The sequence below is a fragment of the Xenopus laevis genome, chromosome 1L, assembly GCF_017654675.1.
Source record: "Xenopus laevis strain J_2021 chromosome 1L, Xenopus_laevis_v10.1, whole genome shotgun sequence".
Lineage (NCBI taxonomy): Eukaryota > Metazoa > Chordata > Amphibia > Anura > Pipidae > Xenopus > Xenopus laevis.
The window spans coordinates 26043468-26060210 of NC_054371.1; the positions used below are offsets into that span (position 1 = coordinate 26043468).

The 16743-nt window shown below is 40.0% G+C and overlaps 1 protein-coding gene and 1 long non-coding RNA gene across 4 annotated transcripts; one reads left to right on the forward strand and one right to left on the reverse strand.

Annotated features, from left to right (window-relative positions):
* Positions 1-1932: 1932 nt before the first annotated feature.
* Positions 1933-8518, reverse strand: LOC108698020. 3 transcript variants are annotated; one of them, XR_005966508.1, is made up of 3 exons: positions 8432-8518; positions 7742-7844; positions 1933-2442 (listed from the first exon to the last, which is right to left on the reverse strand). It is a non-coding gene; the product is annotated as an uncharacterized LOC108698020 (long non-coding RNA). The 3 variants fall into 3 exon arrangements; XR_001932538.2 differs by lacking the exon at positions 8432-8518 and adding an exon at positions 8310-8431; XR_001932537.2 differs by lacking the exon at positions 8432-8518 and adding an exon at positions 8052-8193.
* A 21-nt stretch (positions 8519-8539) lies between these two features.
* On the forward strand, positions 8540-16041 carry grpel1.L (GrpE-like 1, mitochondrial L homeolog). The gene is given in 4 exon segments (NM_001096018.1): positions 8540-8687; positions 12807-12954; positions 13637-13718; positions 15476-16041. Coding segments are annotated over 4 exon segments (651 nt in total). The 5' UTR covers positions 8540-8613; the 3' UTR covers positions 15823-16041.
* Positions 16042-16743: the final 702 nt, after the last annotated feature.

The following is a 16743-nucleotide window of genomic DNA, read 5'->3' on the forward strand; positions in this document are numbered from 1 at the left end:
AGTTTTGTCATATCATGTATATATGACTAAATTGATACTTTTCTGTGATTGCTTATAATCATGTAAATACATTTTTTTCCAATACCACCTGGTCTGTTTATTCAGTGTGCAAGCCCTCTCTATTTAGATTGTACCTAGTATGTTTGCCTTATATGGGCTCATTGCACCTGTAATCAGTTAAATCACGTTAAACTATTTTATACTATTGGTACATTAGTGTGCCCTCCAGTGACTAATATTTCTGAATGTGTCTGTGACTAGTCAGATACTACCTTATATAACCAGAGGATTCCCAAACAAGTTTGATGCAGTTTGGAGCACATGGATAACAATGCAACAAATGTACACTGACAACCTTCTATATTGAGGCCCTTGAGACTCTTTACTCCTTGTTTATGATTTTGAAAATACTTAAATAAAATCTTTAAAAAAAGTATTGGATGGTGGGGGATTTTCGGTGAGTTTAACTGCATGGATTCATGTACAGGAGCAGAACTGTTTTAGTTTACATTATAGTCTTGTTCTAGGGACACATTGGCCAAACCAAAAGGGTGTGGGCAGGGTTGGGCAAGCTTTCCTACTGCTTCAGTCAAAAGATGGACAAATAAGTATTTTATTGTTTAGCACGATAGTAAGCAAGGCCCACTCTTGGTATAAGGCAATGATCCCCAACCAGTGGTTTGCAAGCAACATGTTGCTCACCCAGTGTCGGACTGGCCCACAGGGATACCAGGAAAACTCCCGGTGGGCCCAGAGGTCAGTAGGCCTCTTGCTTCTAACCATTTGGCCTATTTGATGGTCATTCCCTATTTCTGTATGGAAACATAAAAGGCTAAATAGATAAATAATAGATTATAGAAAAGATAGAAAAGAGACTTGGAGAATAAAGAGGTTGAGCAAGTAGAGAAAGAGGAGAAATAGTTTGGAGAGTGGGCCCACAGTCTAAGGTTTTCTGGTGGGCCCCTGGCATCCCAGTCCAACACTGTGCTCACCAACCCAATAGATGTTGCTCCCAGTGGCCTCAAAGCAGGTGATTATTTTTGAATTCCTGGCTTGAAGGCAAGTTTTGGTTGTATAAAAGCCAGGTGTACTGCCAAACAGAACCTCCTGTAGGCTGCCAGTGCGCATAGGGGCTATTAATAGCCAATCACAGCACGTATTTTCTCCTCAAAAGAACTTTTTTTCATGGCATTGCTCCCCAACTTTTTTCACGTTTAAATTTGGCTCATAAAGAGGTTAGGGGATCCCCTGTATAAGGTAATCAATGAACAAATGAATTAAAGATACATAATTTATAGTTACATATACTCGCATAGTTATGTGCCCCATACAGTGTATCCTTTTATCAATAAGGATCACTCTATAACTTCCCTAAAGAGAAAGCTTATCCAAAAATAGCCTTGATTAAAGGTAAACAGTAAGTATTAAGTCAGTATAAATACAATCTTTATATCGGATACATCTACATAATTTTTTCCTTATGAGAACTATTGGCAGCATCAGATGAATCCAATGTTTTTCCAAGGACATACTGAGATACGTGTTTGGACTAGGAGCTTCTAGATTACATGCAGTATTCCAGCCTTTAATGTTGTCTTCTATCACATGTGGTTTCCATTTACCTGATAGCAACATGAATCAAGCTCCGGTTTCTGGTGCACACTTGGAGAGAGAATAAAAAGGAATAGGCCATCTTGGGCAGCTGTTTAACAGATCCATCTATTTCAGTGTAAGGTGAATTGTGAGAAAGCTACAATAGGATGCAATCAAGCTTATTGAAATGGGGGTAAAAATTTCCTGACATGGTAAAGATGATATTTACTTAAAGTAAACTGCTCACTCACAGTCAGATAATGTAAGCAAATGTGACGATGTATGGCCTTCGCTCATTAAAACAGAAGGAGAGTATGATGAAATAGGAGCAGTCAGGAATGAAGATCGCAGAGTTTATTTCAGGAGAAAGGGGTTAAATAAATCCAGGTTTAGAGCTAATTTGGATATCTGAACCTACAGTCTATCTCGTCTATGCTTTTTTCTCCAAAATACAGTTAAAATGCCTTTATTGGCTCACAAGCAGATACTTCAGTTGCCAGCAGTGTTTCAGGTCTCTCTGGTGTCCATCGTCGGACTGGGATGTCCAGGGCCCACCGGTGCACCTATCAAGGACCTAGCTCCTAACCCCTCCACATGTCCCCATATGTTTTTACCTCCCTTTCCGCCTATGATCAGGGAGAGTGGATGGCCCGTGTGGGGAGAGGAGATGGTGTGGGAGCAGGAGCTAGCCTGGATCCGAGAAAGCAGGGAGAGGGGATGGTGCATGCACAGGAGCAGGCCTGGATCCGGGGAGTGGATGGGGGCTCAAGAATGCAGGGGCTCGCCAGGTTTGTCCCGGTGTCCCGCCGGCCCAGTCCAACACTGCTGGTCTCCCAAGTTAAAGTGGACCTGTCACCCAGACACAAAAATCTGTATTATAAAAGTCCTTTTCAAATTAAGAATCCAATTTCTATTTTTTATTTAAGCATTCATAGCTGTTGTAAGCTCATTTAAAAATCTCAGCTGTCAATCAAATATTGTCTGCCCCTCCTCTATGCCCGTGGCATAGAGGCGGGGCAGACAATCACTTTCACTTTCAATTCAGCACTTCCTAGAGGTCACTGCTCTCCCCACATTCCCCCTGTTCTCTTTACCATATAACTGTGTGGCCAGGGCATGGAGATGGACATCAGGTCCCCCATTCTGGTGCACAAACAAAATTCTGAGATGATGCAAGGCTTGTCTTAATAACAGTGTCCACAAAATGGCTGCTGCCTGCTTGCTATAATTTTGAAATCCCAGACTGAAGGAAACAAGATTCAAATAATTTATATAGCGTAATTAAAGTTCATTTTCCTTGACTAATCTGAAAAAATAGGATTTTGAATAATTTTTTTGGGTGACGGGTCCCCTTTAAGAGATGGGGAGGATTATAAGCACAGAACATTCCTAATGAGTTAATCCTGACAAAATTGTTCTCTCTATATATAGCAGTATATGCAAAAAGAAAAACAGGGCTATCGAGCACTCAACGGAATCCACAGGGCCAAAAAAATAAAGTATAAAACTGTTTTATTAGTTAAAGTTAAAAATAATCATACCTACCAACTGTCCCGTTTTTAGAGGACAGTCCCTCTTTTGACAGCTCAACCTGCAGTCCCTCGTTTGTACTGGAAAGTCCCATTTTTCTCTGCACTGAACAGCCAGAAAAAGAAACCAAGTTTCTAACTTAATTGGCTTTTGGCAGAGAGCACAGAACAGCCACAACAGAAGAAAAGATAATTTTTTTAACAATTCAAATGTATCTAGATAAGCAAATAAGTAATTGTAACAATATAAGATTAGATAACAGGTCCCTTGGGAAAAGTTAGACTCACAGTTTAAAGGGAAATTCACCTTCATTAGCAAAACTGTAATAATTGAAAAAAAACACAGAAATATGTTCAAACTCTTATAACCAACGAAATTTTGTACAATGAACATGGTAATTAGGGGTGTGGCCAAAAATGGGCGTGGTCAAAAAATAGCACATGTGTGTGAATAAATCAATGTTTTTTTAGTCTAACTTCCTAATAACAATCACATTTTTCAGGTCTGATTTTTAGCAAATGTTAATGCAGGATCCCAATACTATTCTTTGAAAAATATACACGTTGCATAGATCAACTATGCAATGATGAAATACAAGGAAATCAAAAAACATAGTAAAATGTACACTTCAAATGAAGTTTACATTTATTATATGTAACATAATGAATTTCACCTTATATCTTAGTACCATCTAGTGGCCAAACCATGAAATCCAAATACAATTAAAGGAGAAGGAAAGTCGTTTAGCACTTGGGGGTGTCAAATGTTAGGCACCCCCAAGTGATTGTATTTACTTACCTGAAACCCCGAGCCAGTGCTCCTATCAGCAGAAAACTGCACCGCCAGGGTTATACCAGTGAGCACCATGGAGTGATCCTCTTCAGTCTTCTTCTGTCTTCAAATTTCCCGGGGCAGACGCATGTGCAATAGAATGAAAAAGCTGACTTTTTAGTTAAATTTCAGCTTTTCACTCTATTGCAAAATGTGCAGCCGCGTGAAGAAAGAAGAAGCCGGAAGAGGAGCACTCCGTGGTGCTCACTGGAATAACCCCGGGCCGGTGCAGTTTTCTGCTGCTAGGAGCACCGGCCCTGGGGTTTCTGGTAAGTCAATACAATCACTTGGAGGTGCCTAATATTTGGCAACCCCAACGCCTTTCCTACTCCTTTAAGAGCATGTATGGGAAAATAAAATACACAGTCCTAAATGGATAGAAACCTTGGATAAACAAGGACAAACATTTGTATTTCACAATGTAATATTCTTGAATTTGAATTGCAAATTTTTAAAGTGCTACAGTGGGTCTTTCCAGCTGACACGAGGTCACCCATTCTGATTAGAAGAAAAGAGGTTCCGCCTAAATATTCAGAAGGGGTTTTTTACAGTGAGAGCTGTGAAGATGTGGAATTGTCTCCCTGAATCAGTGGTACAGGCTGATACATTAGATAGCTTTAAGAAGGGGTTGAATGGTGTTTAGCAAGTGAGGGAATACAGGGTTATGGGAGATAGCTCATAGTACAAGTTGATCCAGGGACTAGTCTGATTGCCATTTTGGAGTCAGGAAGGAATTTTTTACCCTCTGAGGCAAATTGGAGAGGCTTGAGATGGGTTTTTTGCCTTCCTCTGGATCCCGTGCCAGCATGGTTTTATGCGTAATAGATCTTGCCAGACTAACTTAATTTCTTTTTACGAGAATGTAAGTAGAGACCTCGATTCTGGGATGGCAGTGGATGTGATTTACTTAGACTTTGCTAAAGCATTTGATACAGTGCCACACAAAAGGTTACTGGTTAAATTAAGGAATGTTGGCCTGGAACATAGTATTTGTACCTGGATAGCGAACTGGCTAAAAGATAGACTACAAAGAGTGGTGGTAAATGGAACATTTTCTAATTGGACCAGTGTTGTTAGTGGAGTACCGCAGGGCTCTGTACTAGGTCCCTTGCTTTTCAACTTGTTTATTAATGACCTGGAGGTGGGCATTGAAAGTACTGTTTCTATTTTTGCAGATGATACTAAATTGTGCAGAACTATAGGTTCCATGCAGGATGCTGCCACTTTGCAAAGTGATTTGTCTAAACTGGAAAACTGGGCAGCAAACTGGAAAATGAGGTTCAATGTTGATAAATGCAAGGTTATGCACTTTGGCAAAAATAATATAAATGTAAGTTATACACTAAATGGCAGTGTGTTGGGAGTTTCCTTAAATGAAAAGGATCTAGGGGTCTTTGTAGATAACACGTTGTCTAATTCTGGGCAGTGTCATTCTGTGGCTACTAAAGCAAATAAAGTTCTGTCTTGCATAAAAAAGGGCATTAACTCAAGGGATGAAAACATAATTATGCCTCTTTATAGGTCCCTGGTAAGGCCTCATCTGGAGTATGCAGTTCAGTTTTGGACTCCAGTCCTTAAGAGGGATATAAATGAGCTGGAGAGAGTGCAGAGACGTGCAACTAAATTGGTTAGAGGGACGGAAGACTTAAATTATGAGGGTAGACTGTCAAGGTTGGGGTTGTTTTCTCTGGAAAAAAGGCGCTTGCGAGGGGACATGATTACACTTTACAAGTACATTAGAGGACATTATAGACAAATGGCAGGGGACCTTTTTACCCATAAAGTGGATCACCGTACCAGAGGCCACCCCTTTAGACTAGAAGAAAAGAACTTTCATTTGAAGCAACGTAGGTGGTTCTTCACAGTCAGGACAGTGAGGTTGTGGAATGCACTGCCGGGTGATGTTGTGATGGCTGATTCAGTTAATGCCTTTAAGAATGGCTTGGATGATTTTTTGGACAGACATAATATTAAAGGCTATTGTGATACTAAACTCTATAGTTAATATAGGTATGGGTATATAGAATTTTAATTAAAAGTAGGGAGGGGTGTGTGTATGGATGCTGGGTTTTCATTTGGAGGGGTTGAACTTGATGGACTTTGTCTTTTTTCAACCCAATTTAACTATGTAACTATGTAACTATGTAACTATGTAACTGGCAGTTAGGCAGATATAAAAAAAAAAAGTTGAACTTGATGGACGTGTGTCTTTTTTCAACCTTACTTACTATGTTACTATGTTACTACTGTATGTTACTAAAAGGTGCATTTATTGCATACACAGAGTATATGTGTAGACTATAACATTTAATCTTTTACATTCTCCCTATAGATACAATTTAAAAGGGAATTCCACACAAAATCAAGCATTATCTGTTTGTTTCTTTTCACTTTCTCACTAATGCTTGTCCTGACTATGCACAGCACTGAAGGAGAGTATTGGTAGTTAGCTCTCCTCCAGCCATGGCATTTTCACAATATCAATATCTTCTGTGCAAATACAAGAGGTCCTCTTGGCCATTATCAATATATCAATGATATTAAAAATGTTCTGCATTAAACTACTAAAAAATGCCCTCCCTTTTAAACAACACAGGGATTGGTTGTCCATATATTGCAATATATTTAAGGTGGCCAACTACGTCAAAGTCATCCCATATCTGGCCAGTCCTACACTCACTTTCACCTGACCCTTCAAGAATGAACTTATTGATTTAAAATCATTTAGTGGTGAGCACAACTTTTCACTTTTGCATGTTCTGTGATTAATAGACCTGACAAGAAGGCAAATCACAAAGCATGCATTGTTTCTGTAGTTGAATTCTCAGGAGGTCCTTCTCAGTAACCTATGGCCTATTGGTGAGAGGTATTTGCATTGGCCCAGTGATTGCATACCTCCCAACATTTCGGAAATAGAAAAGGGACAAAAAAAAAAATTGGCGCACGGAATGTGGCAAAATGTTTTGACCATGCCCGTTTTTATGATCACTCCTCCTAATTACCATGTGCATTTTACAAAAAGGGTATGAAAGTTTCAACACATTTCTGTGGTTTTTATGTATTAATACAGTTTTGCTAATGAAGGTGAATTGCCCTGCAAGTCACAGTTTCCCAAAGAAAGCTGCTTATCTTAAATTGTTACAAATGGTTCTTTGCTTATCTTAAATTGTTGTAAAAATGCACCTGCTACGTATTCTGGGCTCTCTGCCAAAAGCCAATTAAGTTTTAGAAACTTTGTATCTTTTTCTGGCTGTTCAGTGCAGGAGATCAAAGAGAAAGCAGGGGCATTTCCGTAACAATCCGGGACTGCAGATTGAGTGGTCAAAATCGCTACTGCCCCATGAAAAACAGGACAGTTGGGAGGTATGGGATAGTTCAGAAACTTTGCTCTGGTGCCCTAGTGTATAATAGGTGATGGGACCATATCCAAAGTCTCTTTCTGGACTCCATCACAGTAGAAGGAGGCTCTGCCAGAGAGTTTGAGTTGGAGGTAGGCCTCAGGACAAGAGTCCAGTTTCTAAGATAATCAACCCTTACTGAAGCTGGGGGCATGGGGAGAACAAACTAGTGACAAACAAGCAACCTATTATACTACACCCAGTGACCCAGGGGTGTAATATAGTCAAGGCTAGTGAGCAAGAGCAGGCCTGTGGTTAGCCAAGGAGAAATAGCAAGGGTCTAGTGTTCCATAGACAAAACCCACCATAGTCTAGGGGTCACAGCTGGAAAGGCACTCAGGCTATGCAATATGTGGTGCTATATAAATACATGTTCATAATAATAATACCTGAAATGATCTCCAGTTCACTGTGATTTCCATGCTAGTCCAAATTACCCTAGCAACCATGTATTGATTTGAATGAAAGACTGGAATATGAATAGGAGAAGACCTGAATAGAAAGATGAGAATTGAAAAAAAAAAGTATTAATCTATACATTTGTAGCCCTACAAATTGTTAGCGAAAATATTTGCAAGCAGAATTAATACAACAAAAAAATACCGGCCTAGTAACTAGAGAGTGGGGCCCAGGAGGCATAGGCCCCATAAGGCCCTAATACATATATCATTTCAATAAATATTGGTAAAACAGGTCAACCTCTAGGTTTTTTGGCGGCCAGCAGATTTTTCTCTCAAAAATTGTCTGAAATTGATGAAAGTCACTGGGACTTCTACACAAGTCAGTCCCATTGCATGCTGGGTACTGTAGTCTTACATTAAACTCAGCAGTCGGCAAAAACAACATTACCCAACACGCATTGGGAGACGCAGGCTTGGCACATCAGGGCAAAAAAACTTTGGTTGGTTTCCTAAGTATAAACTAGCCAAATGCCCAAAAAGTAGCCCAAATCCGTACCTTGGCAATCCTACACACAAACTAGTTAGACAGACATAAAGACAAGCATGTTTTTGCTAAATTGTCGATAAAGTTGAGTGAAGAGTTAAAAAAAAAAAGCATAACCGGGTGAAGCAATTCACCTCAATGACATTTCAACTTCGCCTCAACCTATAATGACTAGAATGGCAAACGCGACTGCAACAACTTATGCGCATGCGCCATTCGGCAGGCCGTCTCCTGATTGGTTGCAAAACCGGTAGCGGTTTTAGGCTGCGCCGCTGCTTGCCCTCTGCGTGCAGTGTGTGTGTGAGAGACAGGAGACATGGCAGCGAGCGGACTAAGGTTCTTCAGGCAGAGCTTTGGCGCAGTACTGCGGTCGGCACAGACACCGGTCCGGTAAGGAGAATTAGAATTTAGTGGATTGTTTGTCATGTCGTTTATTTTTCACTCATTTGAACTCCGACTTGTGGTTCTTCTGCTGCTGTAGGACTGAATTTGATCCCACAATTAGAGGTTCCCTGGTTGGGCTCTAGGAAATGTAAATATTGTTGTTATTTTTGGCTGCAACAGTAACTCTCTTTTAATTGTACCATTAAAGGCATAAATCATGTAAATAGAACAGGGAAGCCCTGTGGGAGAGTAAGTGGGGGAATATTTGCAAATAGTGACTCCTGGAAGAAGGTGAAGTTAATCAGAAATGATGTACATGTATCACATGGGAAACACTTAAGTGAGGATCATTTAGCAACTCTGGGCAAATGTGCACCTGGGCCTTAACCCACGGCAACCAATCAAATGCTTGCTTTCACTGTTGTACCTGCAGCTGGATGAAAGATGGCTCATCTCTGATTGGTTGCCAGACTGACAATTCTCATTGGCTTCTGGCAAATGCCAGAGGGGCTGCTATAAGTTTCCATAGACAGTCACTATATATCGGGCCTGTGAGGTCTGTTACGGCCTCTGTGTTCAGGTAGGGGACCTGTTATCCAGACTGCTCAGGACCTGGTGTTTTGCAGGTAACTGATCTTTTCGTAATTTAGATCTTTATAACTAAATCTTACTAAAAAATCATTTAAAGGAGACATTTTGCGTAAAAGTGCGTTATACTCATTTAGATATAGAAGAATTGTACTTAAAAAGTATTGTTTCAGGCTGATTTATTGAATATTTCTCAAAAATCCCTAATAATCCCTCCCTTCTCTTCCTAATAATCCCTCCCTTCTCTTCCACTTCCTGCTCCCTGAATTCCCAGACTGTGCACCCATGCCCACCCCTCATTTAAAACACAGATAGGGACCAGTGAACATCTATAGGGAGCTCCAATAAAGGGGCTATTTTTAAAGATAATTAATTTTTAGCACTATGTAAAAAGCAACGCCATATATTACTTATAATTGCCTACAAAATTAGTTGTTTTTTTTTTCATTTAGCCTATATGTCTCCTTTAAACAGTAAATAAAACTGGAAGGCTGCTTTTGCTTTCAATAAGGATTAATTGATGGGATCAAGTACAAGGTACTGTTTTATTATTACAGAGAAAAGGGTAATAATTTTAAAAAGTTTGAATTATTTGGATATTATTTGAGTCTATGGAAGACAGCAAGTCCGAAATATGGAGCTTTCTGCACAACAGGTTTCCTGATAACAGATCCCATACCTGTACTTGATATGTCAGGGGCTATTTTTGAATGCCAATATGAACATTATGGTTGCTATGGGTTACTGCCCAGCTTCTAATTTGCCCAGTATTGATAAATGAGCTCAAGTCTGGGCCATTGCTCAGGGACAGGTGGTAGTAATGTGCGGGTCAGGAAAAAACGAAACCTGTATCCGACCCTAACCTGCAAAATGTTGCCGTAGTAGGACCTGCGCACAAACAGTATCTGGGGAGTTTATGTAACCCAAAATATACCATAGAACAGCAGGAGGTCTGCAGAGATGTACCACTGCTAATTGTACAGCTAATTACATGTCCAGGGCATGTGCTATGTGAGCTTTATATGTGCTAAATTCTTCTAAGCACTGGTCTTAAATGACTTTGCAAAGCTTTACACTGTGTTTAGGATACCATGTGATTTCAATGCCCTTGGAAGTACATGGTGTCTGCCAGACAGTAAATGATTGCCCACTGTTGCATCATGTAATGGTTCGGTCTGCGCAAGCCAGTATTGTTTTTTTATTTATAAGTGACCAATGGTAAGAATATTCAATTTCAAAACTGACTTTGATATATAGTTTGTATGTTATTTATGTAAAACTTTTACTTAGTTTTGTTCCCTGCCTAAAGTGTCTGCATATTTTCATGCAAGGTGATCCTATTTTTATTTTGATAAATGGCTGTAAGACTCCTGTTTGTTACGAATAAAGCTACAAATGACGTTACGATTGGCGTTGCGATTGACACTACGAATGAATCTACAAAGACATTACGAATGGCTTTGCGATTGACGTTACGAATGAAGCTACGAATGACGTTTCGATTGAAACTACGAATGGCGTTGCGATTGACACTACGTATGAATCTACAAAGACATTACGAATGGCTTTGTGATTGACGTTACAAATGAAGCTACGAATGACCTTACGAAGAAGCTACAAATGGCGTTGTGATTGGCACTACGAATGAATCTACAAAGACATTACGAATAGCTTTGCGATTGTCGTTATGAATGAAGCTACAAATGACGTTTCGAATGAAGCTACAAATGGCGTTGCAATTGACACTACAAATGAATCTACAAAGACATTACGAATGGCTTTGCGAATTACGTTACGAATGAAGCTACGAATGGCGTTGCAATTGACACTATGAATCTACAAAGACATTACGAATAGCTTTGCGATTGACGTTACGAATGAAGCTACGAATGACGTTTCGAATGAAGCTACGAATGGCGTTGCGATTGACACTATGAATGAATCTACAAAGACTTTGCGATTGACGTTACAAATGAAGCTACGAATGACCTTACGAATGACGTTCCGAAGAAGCTACGAATGGCGTTGTGATTGGCACTACTAATGAATCTACAAAGACATTACGAATAGCTTTGCGATTGAAGTTACTAATGAAGCTACTAATGACGTTTCGAATGAAGCTACGAATGGCGTTGCAATTGACACTATGAATGAATCTACAAAGACATTACGAATAACATTGCGATTGACGTTACAAATAAAGCTACGAATGACGTTCCGAAGAAGCTACCAATTGCGTTACCAATGACGCTACGAATGACGTGGCGATTGAAGTTACGAATGAAGCTATGAATGACATTATGAATGGCGTTGCGTTTGACTTTACAAATGAGGTTATGAATGACGTTACCAATGACGTTACCAATGACGCTACGAATGATGCTATGAACGAAGCTACGAATGACGTTGCTATTGACATTACGAATAAAGCTATGAATGACGTTACGAATGTCGTTACCAATGAAGCTGCAATTGATGCTACAAATGAAGTTACCAATTGCGTTACCAGTGGCGTTACGAATGACATTACGAACTAGGTTGCAAATTAAATAAAACGCTGTGTAACTGGCTGGTGCTATATTAACAAATGATGACATTGATAATGAAGTTGAAGTTACTTGCTGCAGCACTCATACTATTCTGACCACTAGATGGCAGTGTGCAATGAAGTGTCAAAGCTGGTAATGAGATCAAATAACAGAACTGTGCACTCATACAATACTCTGCATTTTTTAAGGGAGATGTCTGTAAAAATATTTAGCTACAGGATGTGTATTACATTTAGGATTTGGTTTATAGAGCAGAATGTTCTGCCATAAATGTTTACAGAAAGGTGATTTTAAATGAAAACTATTCCCCCAAACAACGTAGGTCTCTATAAAAAGATATTGCATAAAACAGCTCATATGTAAAACCCTGCTTCATGTAAATAAACCATTTTCATAATAATATACTTTTCTAGTAGTATGTGCCATTGGGTAATCATAAATAGAAAACTGCCATTTTAAAAAATAAGGGCCGCCCCCTGGGATCATAGGATTCACAGTGCACACAAACATACCAAACAAACCATACTTGTTAGGTCACATGAGCCAATTAACAGACAGAGTTCTGTCTTTTGCTTCCTCACTTCTTCCTGTTACAGTTAGAGCTGCAGTATTTCTGGTCAGGTGATCTCTGAGGCAGCACACAGACCATCACAAAATGGGGGATCAAGGCAAGAGATGTAAAAGGGCAAGATTTACTTAAATATATATTCCAGTTTGGTAAGATTCTTTAATGTGACACTTAATTTGATATAAACTATCTGTTGCTTAAGTATTCATTTTGGGGCTATAGTTTTCCTTTAAGGCAACAAAGCTATATGAAATCATCAAATCAAACCCATATTAGTGGAGTTGTTAACTTTCTAGAGAAGCATAAGAGATATTGTTCAGTAATGGTGGGGTTGGCTGAGGATGTCCTGTGCAAAAGAATACGTTTAAAATAAGTTTATTATAAGTTTTTTTACGTGATTACTTAATGCTGCCCCCTTAGAACATGTCCGCGACTCATGTGCACAGCAACAAAAGAGCAAAACCATCCTGGAGAGAATGAGGATAAGAGTAAGAATCAGGCAGAAGAAAGTCCTGATCAGGCTGCAGCAGAAAAGGCCAAACTAGAAGAGCAGATCAAAGACCTCACAGTGAGTAATGAATTGACTTGGCAGAATAATTTTTTCCTAAAAGAGCATCATCTATCTGAGCACTGGATTCTGAACCAGTTTTAAGGTAAAGCAGAAAGGGCGTTTGTGCTTCTGTACCAGCCCAAGGAAACCACAGCCCTTTAGCAGTAAAGATTTGTCTCCAAAGATGCCCCAGTAGCTCCCCATCTTCTTCTCTGCTGATTCACTGCACATGCTCTGTGCTGCTGTCACTTACTGAGCTTAGGGACCCACTCACAATATACAGTACACATAGAATAGAAATGTCACAATATAAGGCTGATTAGTAATTAATACCGATAATTACTACATGGCAGCACAGAAACCAGTGCAATTAGCATCAGAATTTAATAATCAGCCCTGTAGCATCAGCTTATATTACAGACCAACCTCATTTTCTGCTGGATAATTAGTGACGAGCCCTAAGCTTAGCTTCTCAACAGCTGCTCAGAGCCCACTGAGCATGTGAGTGTCACAGACACTTTCCAAGATGGTGACCCCCTGTGACAAGTTTGAAGTCCTGGATCATTGCTGCTATTGACAAGCTGGTGCAGTATATAAAATATGGCATTTTTAGCCATATTATGTTTTAATGTTTACTTTTCCTTTTAAAACCGTAATGTCCCACTCCTCTCACTCCCTCATCTTTTTTCTTAATCCCTAGGACAAATATAAGCGGGCTCTAGCAGACACAGAAAACTTGAGGCAAAGGAGTAAGAAACTAGTAGACGAAGCTAAATTATATGGTGAGTATGCACTTTTGTACTGTATTAGTCTCAGAGACTTTTCCTGCCATGTTAAAGATTCAGCATTAAATGCCTTCTATGAGGATTGGCTCAATGCACTGGAGTTATCTGTCTTGTTTTCAGGTAAGTGTTGTCCCATGTGTGATCCCCCTACAGCTGATCATCTTACCCAGCGAAAGATTTATAAAAATGCTCGGTTATTCTGGCATTAAGGTGTCTCCTTCAGTTTCATTTTTTAGTGTGCAAATTATCACTCCGTAAATTATCTGCCTTCCCCTACCTTTCCGCCGGCTATCATGAAAAATCGCCAGCAGGATGGCACTTGCGGCGCTTCGTTTTCGTTTTTCGTCGATTTTTCATTATAGCCGGCGGGAAGATAGGGGGAGGTGACTAATCTCCCCGAATCTGCCCGTGTGTCCTGACCCTAAATGTGATAAAAATGTGATGAAAGCTGCTGACTGTCCTCTGGATTGTGATGGCCTCTTACCAGCCCATCTCTGGAGCAGGTATCAGTCAGGCTGGTTTAACAATCTAGTCGGGCAAGGAGCATAGTCCTTGTATGACCCAGTAAGTGGGTGGCCAAATTGGGCTCAGATCTGCTGTGTATATCTCCACTAAAGGAGAAGAAAAGTTACTGAAGTAGTTTATTGTCATTAGATTAACCACAATAGTGCAAGCTATAAGACTATATTTACTCTGCAGAATGCTTTACCATACCTGAGTAAACCGATCTAGACACTCTCCCTGTTTATTTAGGATAGAAGCTGCTTGGTGTGACAAGCATTAGCATGCCTGAGTCTCTCCCTGCTCGCTCATGGCTCTGGGCTCAGATTACAGCAAGGAGGGAGGGGAGGAGCAAACTGAGCATGCTCAAGCCCAAGCCCTGGAGGTTTAAGCTGAAAACAGGAAGTCTGATACAGAAGCCCATGTGTACACAATAGAAGGAAAGAAATGATGTGTTTCTTTTGACAGAGGATTCAGAGCAGCATTATTTGAGGGTTTACTGGTGTATTTATATTAAGGATGCACTGAATCCACTTTTTTTGATTCGTCCGAACCCCGGAATCCTTCGCCAAAGATTCGGCTAAATATCGAACCGAATCCTAATTTCCATATGCATATGCAAATTAGGGGTGGGAAGGGGGAAAACATTTTTTACTTCCTTGTTTTGTGACAAAAAGTTTAATGATTTCCCTCCCTGCCCCTAATTTGCATATGCAAATTTTGTTAGGCCTGGCAAAAGGATTCGGCCGAATCCGAATTCTGCTGAAAAACGCAGAATCCTGGATTCGGTGCATCCCTAATTTTAATAGACTTTTCTGATAAAGCTTACTTACTTTTAGCTGTTCCTTCACCTTTAAAGTCGTTTATTAAAAGATAATTGCGTGAAAGTTATTTCCAAACATTATGATAAGCCAGTGCAAGTGTCCTTCATGGGTGAAGTGGGCTGAAAGCCAATCAGATTACCCAGGTCACTTATGTATTATTCATAATCAAGTTATTTATAAAGATGAGGGAAAATGACTTCCGGCTGCTTGTGACGCAGATAAAAGGGAAGGTTGTTCCAATTTTAGAGCAGCCAAACTGATGAAAAAAAGTCACCCCCAAAGAACATCATTGTGTTTGCAGAATTGTCACTAACCCTATGAGTGCGGCTTCCACATCATTTCCCAGTCACTTTACTATACACAAAGTAAAAGTGCTTTGTGTATTAATATCACCTTGCTAATGCTAAATCTGCATCATCCGTTATTCAGGAATCCAGGGCTTCTGCAAAGACCTGCTGGAGGTTGCTGATATTTTGGAGAAAGCAACAGAAAGTGTTCCAAAAGAGGAGATCAAGGCTGAAAATCCTCACCTAAAGAGCCTGTACGAAGGGCTAATCATGACTGAAGTCCAGATGCAGAAAGTGTTTGAGAAGCACGGGGTGCTCAAGCTAAATCCAGTCGGGGCCAAGTTTAACCCTTATGAACATGAAGCCTTGTTTCATAGTCCCGTTGCAGGAAAGGAGCCAGGCACCGTTGCCTTGGTAACCAAAGTGGGATACAAGCTTCATGAGCGTACCTTGAGGCCTGCCTTAGTCGGGGTCGTGAAAGGAACTTAACTGGTTTTCTTTTTTTTTTAAATAAACAATGTTTAGATATTAAATGGCTGGGATTTCTTTTAAAGATGAAAAAACCCTCCCCAAACCTTCATTCCGGTAATCTCAAGTATATATAGTAAAGGTTACAATGACATACCTGTGAGTTTATCAAATGTTTTGTACCTTGTTCATTCCAGTTGTTGTGTCTCACTCGTTGGCTAAATAAAGGATATAACCAAGTATGGAGTGGAAATCACTGAGGCTGAATACACCTGATGGGAAACTAAAACTGACCTGGTTAAAGAACTGCCCTGGGCCACTGCCACTAGCCTTACCGACATTTTTATAGCCACATATTGTACAGTATGTAATCCCCAAAGGAGCTGATTTATGGCAGCAAGCGAATGTATGCTTGGCGAATAAATTCGACATCACTAGCTGCGATTAGTGATGGGTGAATAAATTTGTCACAAATTTGCAGCGAAATCCGCATTAAGCCACCAGCAAATAAATCTCCAGCAAAAATTTGGCGGCATCAGAAAAATTTTGACGGGCATCCGAAAAGTCTCTCGCAATATAATCGCCGTGTGTCAACACTAAGAAAATTGGACGCGGGCGTCAATATTGGAGTTTCACGTTTTTTTCGCGAATAAAGCTAAACGGGAGAAATTCGTCCATCGCTAGTTGCGATCCTAGAAACTTCTAGTTATACAACGTCGGTCATGATCTACAACTAACACGGCTGCTTGACTTGGGATGTTGGAAGCTTAAAGGGATACTGTCATGGGAAAAAAAATTTTTTCAAAATGAATCAGTTAATAGTGCTGCTCCAGCAGAATTCTGCACTGAAATCCATTTCTCAAAAGAGCAAACACATTTTTTTATATTCAATTTTGAAATCTGACATGGGGCTAGACATATTGTCAATTTCCCAGCTGCCCC